The sequence below is a fragment of the Sphaeroforma arctica genome (genome assembly GCF_001186125.1).
Source record: "Sphaeroforma arctica JP610 unplaced genomic scaffold supercont1.119, whole genome shotgun sequence".
NCBI lineage: Eukaryota > Ichthyosporea > Ichthyophonida > Sphaeroforma > Sphaeroforma arctica.
Genome location: NW_014040439.1, coordinates 44,108 through 51,354, shown reverse-complemented (window position 1 = coordinate 51,354; position 7,247 = coordinate 44,108). Strand labels below are relative to the sequence as shown.

General features: G+C 43.8%; 3 protein-coding genes across 3 annotated transcripts in view; 1 reads left to right on the top strand and 2 right to left on the bottom strand.

Annotated features, from left to right (window-relative positions):
* Positions 1-1,549, bottom strand: part of SARC_02610 (hypothetical protein) — a gene marked incomplete at its 3' end in the record, with an annotated part of 5,808 nt that extends 4,259 nt beyond the window's left edge. The window contains exon 1 of the mRNA XM_014303618.1: positions 440-1,549. Coding sequence (XP_014159093.1) covers positions 440-1,390 — 951 coding nt within the window. The 5' untranslated portion in view covers positions 1,391-1,549. The remainder of the gene's footprint in view (positions 1-439) is intronic.
* A 554-nt stretch (positions 1,550-2,103) lies between these two features.
* Positions 2,104-5,386, bottom strand: SARC_02609 (hypothetical protein). Its single transcript, XM_014303617.1, has 2 exons — positions 5,022-5,386; positions 2,104-4,422 (listed from the first exon to the last, which is right to left on the bottom strand). Exons 1-2 carry the CDS (start codon positions 5,238-5,240, stop codon positions 2,788-2,790), a joined length of 1,854 nt encoding a protein of 617 aa, XP_014159092.1. The 5' UTR covers positions 5,241-5,386; the 3' UTR covers positions 2,104-2,787.
* A 555-nt stretch (positions 5,387-5,941) lies between these two features.
* On the top strand, positions 5,942-7,247 carry SARC_02608 (hypothetical protein). Its single transcript, XM_014303616.1, has one exon. The coding sequence runs from the start codon at positions 6,158-6,160 to the stop codon at positions 6,959-6,961; it is 804 nt and encodes a 267-aa protein (XP_014159091.1). The 5' UTR covers positions 5,942-6,157; the 3' UTR covers positions 6,962-7,247.

Below are 7,247 nucleotides of genomic sequence, written 5' to 3'. Positions count from 1 at the left end.
ATATATATAATATATATATATATATATATATATATATATATATATATATATATATATATATATATATATATATATATATATATATATACATATATATATATATATATATAAGGTATATATATATATATACATACGTATATCCGTATATACATTTAAATATGCATACACCCATACATCCATATATATATATATATATATAAAGAGTTCCACTTTACACATAATTGTGTACGGATATCTTACATGGAGACTAGCTAAATATATTTATATATAGTATCCTATGGAATATCAGAACAAAATGTGATTTATTTGAGCCATATTTTTATTATACGCGTGTGCACGACTCCTTATTGAAACCACACATTGCTCGTGTCTAAAGTTATTGGTAGTGACAACACTCGGAAGCTATGCTACACAGGGAGATGAAGTATACAATTCTTACCTGCACAACAGCAGCTGTACTCCCCTTGCTGAGTGGAAATGAGAACATATTCGGACTTTGATTCTGAGATGCGCCCGAATCTTGCTTATTCGCCTTTCCCCGGGGACTTTGCATCGAACTCGTCTTTGAAGGTACTGTATTCACCGAGGGCGGTCTACTAAGCGGTTTACTATACGCAGTCGCACTCCTCAGACGACTGCCCGTGCCTACGGCACTTTCATTGTTGTCATTCGCACGGCTATTGCTGTGTGGTGATGAACGGCTATTGCTGTGTGGTGATGTACGGCTGTTGCTGTGTGGTGATGGACTATTGGAGTGTGCTCGTGATGTGCTATTAGAGCGGTTTCGTGATGCACTATTAGAGTGAGCACGTGATGCGGACGCTGATCTACTGCTGTCTCTGCTCGTGTCCGTCGACAGGCTCTTTTGGTTTCTGCCGCGTGTTCGCTGGGCAACCTGTTGGATATTCTGAAGGTCCACTTCCTCCGGTGCTATGACACTAAGTTTGGGTGAGTGTACTGATGTCAGCGATGTTATCGCATTCGTATCCGCAGTCAAGTCTGAATACGAATGAGGCGTCTCAGGAGGGTCTAAATCCCTCGATTTACTACGAGCCCTAGCTCCATCTTTATCTCTACGTCTATGAGGATACGTACGGGTAGAGTTACTCCCAATAGCAATCATTCCACTGTCACCAATGTTATGAATCTCATCCTCCAATGTATTCACAGCCCGCGCGCGCTTGGTGACGGGCGAGGGTGTGGTCTCTGTTGCAAGCGATGTAACAGCCTTATGGATCACAGTGCTGAGAGAGGGTCTTCTCGAAGAGAAGTCGAAATCCTGATCTGTAATGGTGTTCCTTCGAGATGGGAACGAGGAGCTTCCTGTTGATCTCGGGGGTGACGTAGGCGGTACTGTGAACTCGAGCCAGTCATCGTCGGACTGTGACATAGTGATGGTGAATTGAACCACTACCACAACTTGTACATCTGTTAATATGACTGAGATTTAGTTAAGAATGTAGGTGAGCAGGCAAAGATCGCGCTGACAAATTCTAGCAAAGTTTTGCCTCTGGTGTATGACTTATGAATAGGTATGTCTTAATTTACGATTCTATATGAAGTACATATATACAAAGCTACCTTACTGCCCAACATATATACCGTTCCGGTGTTGACGTCTATGGTGTAAGGTGCATATACTCGCACTTGCAGTGGCTAGGTAGGTTATACCCGGTGACTAAACACATCGCTCTCAGTCCACACTTGGATACTGCCGCATTATATGCCATACAACATATACAGAAGCGCTATATACAATAGCTCTGCACTCTCTCCGAGTAGTGGTGTATTACACCACTTACTTCTTTTTTACATTTCCGAGTGTAGGCTTTTTGGAGTGATGACAGCTATTTCTATTTTTAGGGTTTAGACTTTTGAGTAATAAAGGTAAATATGAAGAGCATAGTAAGCATCCCCTGATATTCGCCTCATTCCTCTCATAAAATAGTGAGAACACTCCTAAAATTCTGTAGAGAAAAATAAAACATGGATTAAAAATTACAAATTGACACTATAGGACTTAGGTTAGGAGAGGCTATCACAGCCTAAATGAATTATTATTCAGAAGGCTATGAAGCTATGAACAGTGTTTCTTTCAGAACTCTGTGCTATGATAAAGCAAATTCTTTCTTGCCATTTATTGTATTTTTATGAAAAATATGTTGCCCATTGACATGGGCGTGTTCGATATTTTATAGTAAATGGAGACTTGTGAAACGCCGGAGTTTCACAATGCCTCGCTAAAATGTAATCGCATGTAAATCAAAATACCTGAAATTTACTGTCCAGTCCAGGTGCTACAAAACACAGGCCATGTCTGCTGTCATAGGAGGTGTGACAATATTTCACACAAACTTCAAAAGTAATATACGCCAGGTGAGAGCCAAGATATACCAGCGCACTAGCAAAATAAATCTCTGGCGGGGCTGCCAAGTGCGCGACATTCAACAGGTCACCGTTATTAGTCGTACGTAATGACCTTTGCTCAGTAAGATGCAGTGATTTGGTATCGATCGGTGACTTTAAGTACCACACCGATATCAAATTCGGTATTAAACCCTCATCGCTTAAGCAGAATAGTACAGACTGAGCCATAACAGAAACCTCCTCAGTGAAGAGCGAGACGCCTACAGCACAAGTATAAGCAGAAATGCCTATAGCACAGGTAGAAGCAGCAATGCAAGCAGCACAGATACAGGCCTATCGGATGGTCGACAGTCAGTCGATGGGCACTGCCAGGGTAAACAATACAATGTTTGACCCATACCAACACTATCTGGTCTCAACTTAGTAGAACTCTAGAATAGAACAACTCGACATAGGTAAAGGAACATCGGCATCTTTCCAACTGTGTGCTAAACGAGCACGAATGTCCGAGACATCTGCTCCCAGCCCCTGCGAGGCCTGTAGTAGTCCAGTTAAACTATATCCGTTGTTGGGATACACGCGCAGATCGTGGTTATACACCTCCACAGCATCTTCGTATAGACCCGCATCCAACAAAGCCTTGCCGTAGCACTGTAGTACAGGCATGTGCCACTCTGGCGGCTCAATATAGTACCAAGAGTTCTGCGCGTCACTCGCCTTTTTCAACAGCCGTGTAGCACGTGTCTGCGTGTTCTCGGTCACTCCGTTCGCATTATCCGCCATCATACGTCCCAGCCCGGAGCTGTACGTGATTGGACCCGAATCAGGCGACTGCATGGTAGCATGTATCTTCAGCAAGATGGCAGCTTCTAATACCTGTTCCGCTACTTTCACCAAGGGGGCAAGCCTGCTATCCCCAATATCTAAACGAACGCGCTGCAACTTGGCCAGCTCGTGTTCGGCCAGAGTCAGACCCTCATCTACATCTCCCGCCACAATCACATGTAGATGCGCCAGTCCCCTGCTGTAGTACCTGACAGCGTGTGCAAACAATGGAGGAGGTTCCATATCTGGCACGCTCATCTTATCATCCAACACCAGCTGCCAGTCTCCAAACCGTACGTATGTGGTCAACGCAGCATTCCAGCCCTCCTGGGTGTTCGGATAGTCCTTCCTGTTCGGGTCCTTCGCGTAGATACTTCGCATCAAGCCTGCACCGTGCAGTGCATCAGAACGCATACCAGCCATGTTGGCCGAATACACACCCAGATATATATTGTGGCAGGGAAAATAAGCACTCATACCCCTGTCCATATACAGCTGATCAGCCTCGTTCGCCTTGATATTCGCACTTACAGCATCGGCGTATCGACCCGTGCGCAGGTATAGATGGCCAGGCATGTGCTCCAGGTGCCCCGAGCCAGTGAGATTAAGACTTGAGAGAACATCCGCTGCATGCTCGCCTAGACCAGCTCCCGGACCCCCATGACCAGGCACACCGGGTTCGGTCAGATGTAGATACAAATGCAATGCGAGTGGATGTAGTGTGTAGTGTGTGCGCGACTGATCGGCGCCCGGACCCAGCATTCCCACGAGTATTGTGTTGGCTTTGCGGGAATACGGGTTGAATAACCGAGCTGTGACGTTGGTATCGTCCATGGTCTCTACAGTGTAATAATGTGTCGACTCGAGCGTCATATAGCTCTCCGCCAACAGGGCAAGCACATCCCACCCACCCGATCCATTGTCCCCCACCTTTGCTGCCAGAGCCTCTAGGGCTTCTGCATAGGCTACGAATGTGGCAGTCTGATTGATGCGCAGGCGTGGCAGCTGAAAACGAACATTCATCGCCCCGATCAGCCCATACTCCAGCTCTGTGAAATCCTCAGGATTAGCTGTGATGATTCGCATTGCTTTTCCAATAGAATCGCTTGCGATATCTATATCGTCATCAGACATGTGGGGTTTATTTAGGTACGCACCATGGGAATAGGCCAGGCCAAAATAGCACATGGCACAATGGGTCGGATCAGCTTTGATTGCATTTCTGAAAGCCTAAGGTGATAAAGCAGACATGATAGGTAAATACACAACCAAAAAGGGAAAGATTACGTCCAGTATTTCAAATTTGATTTGCGTCTGTAATATGATAAGTGCGAACAAGATGAGGGAAATACTACTCATCCTAATTTATTCGTGGTGTTGAGCATAAAACTTTATCCCGGCATGACTTTTTCGTATACATACCGACCGAAATGTTGGCACGGATAAAGGCCAAGAGTTAAACAGTAAAAGTACACATATCGCTATAATGACTTATGACTGCCTATGTACACATACAGCACATAGTATGAGAGAAACACCCAATATCGTCAGTAGCCATGCCTCATTACATTAGACCCATGTATCAGAATCCACTAGATGCCACCTGTGTAATTGCTATATGAAACCTTGAAATCTCAGAGATGAAATGCGTGCTACCATCATAAACTAACTCATATAATATATATATACGAGCTCGTTTTAAACATATATATATATATATATATATATATATATATATATATATATATATATATATATATACAAACTCATAAACTCTGTATATTACACAACGAGCACATCACCAATATTAATTTCCGATATATCCTCACCTCTGCAGCTTCACGCTGGTTGAATCCAAACTCGTGCATCATGCCTGAATCGAACATCTTCTGGAGACCTTTCCCGCCATTGTGCGTGATTGGCATTGTGTAATTGCCTAAGGCGAGTGGGACAAGTGGTTGTGGTTCCCTTCCGCTGGATAGAGGGACTTGCTCGCCTAGCCAACTTGTAAGCCCGAGAAAGGCATTGTAAATCCAATCGATACGCATTGTGCTTGCTTGCTAGTACACAATTTGCAACTGAGACAGTTTTAGTGTACGTTGAATCGTATGAAGGAGTGATATATTTATGTATTCAATTCACCTTCCAGGCTCATTTAGAAGGCTACGTCGAAGAAGGGGACTTTCCAATAAAGGAATCCTATTATAAGATACTAATGGTGCATCCAATTTTATTTAATAGTTGCTAGAGAGAGATATTTTAGAGATGTGTCAAGTGGTGGACTGTCACAAAGTGCGATGAATAGCATATTACGAATGTGTTGTAATCGATTTTAGTTTTGTTTTTGAAAATAAATCTACTACGTCATATGTAGAAATGACTAATACAGAGAGCAATCTAAAATTGGCATTTGACAGAGAAAAAACTATTGCCTTCTTCTTGATAAGTAGGCACAAGGCTGTGGAAAAACCAATTATTTTTACGAGAAAAATAAATAAAATGCGAGCAGCGCCATGACCATAAACCGTTTATTATATTGGGAGTCAGGACTGGAGTTTATAAAAAAACGTCTATTGGTTGTGGCAGAAACTATGGAGTGCAAAAAAAAACGTTTATTGAGAGTTGCTTGGACTAGAGAGGAAGTGTATAAAAACGTTTATTGGGGGTGGGATGAACTGTGGAGTATATAAAGAAAACGTTTATTGGAGTGGCATCATCACTGGCGTGGACTGTGGAGCAGGTGTGGACAGTGGAGTTTTAAATGAAGTTCTACGGGATCGTCAGAGATCACGTCAGTGTCGCACTGGAGTACAAACACCTGGATCAGCCGTGAACCGGTGGTAGTTGGTACACAGGCCAATCCTTTTGTTAGCCCCAGGCGTGCTTCACTCACATTGATTGAAAGCTAATTTATCACAACCACATACATAACTACATACTGTTCAATTCCCATATTTTGCCTACGATGTTAGCTACCGAATATGGGAGGGCAAACTACATGCTGCTGGACCCGATGACTGCCAACCCCCCGGCTACTTCGGTGGACTCAATCACCAACACGTGTGATCTCGAGCACACATACTTTCCTCGCAGATCGATATTTAGGCAACGTAAGGGTACAATGGTTCCGTTGCGATGGTACGTGAATAAAATACCTGAAGAGAATACTAGTTTAACTAAGTGTAAGCTGTTGTTTGAGCCTGATGTGGTGGAGGTCAGGTTAGGAACCCCTGCACGCTCAGTGTTTGGTAGTCAGGAGCTTCCTCATGCCGCCAGGCGTAGGGCTGGGATGCTTGTAGCATCTGGACTGGATGCTGCTGCTAACTGCGGCAACTCTGGTGTTGAGAAGTCTGGTATCAATGTGGAATACAGGACTGCCATGGATGTGCAAGTGCAATTGCATCTGCCTGCTGATATCCTTGAGGATCTGTACACCCCCCCACCCAGTCCAAAGCCTTGCCGCAGCGAAAGTAACAATCTATTAGACCTACACACAAATACGCTTTTAATATGTGAAGAGAGTAATAGTATTGACTCAGGCGCTGGCCTGGAAGACGATGTGATGGACTTTGAGCTTGCGCTTGATGTTGAATCCTTGCCTGTAGAGTATGATCTGAGCAGCTTGAGTCCAAGGTTCTCAAGACCTGGATTGTGGAGCTACAACGATCCCTCGATGAGCTATGCTACCATGGAGGATGCGGATGACGATGATGTATTCATGAGCTTTGGGAGGCAGTCGTTTGACGAAGGAGTTTTGTCGAACGCTTAAGATATAGAATATGCTCTTTGAATAGTAAGGTGTGGATGTAGTGTAATGTAGTTATGGGCATCGAGGGACAGCGAGTTTGTACCTGAATGCGAATCCGTAATGATGTATAAGTAGATAGTGATAGAATTAGGTATGGTGTAATCGTGACGAGAGAGAGAACGAAGGAAAGTCTCAGTGCCGGGATCAGTGTGGTCGCAGTGGTACGTTATACCGTCGAGTGGTCTGTACTGGTGACTGCTTCTCGAGAAAATGGGATATATATATATATACAAATATATATATATAT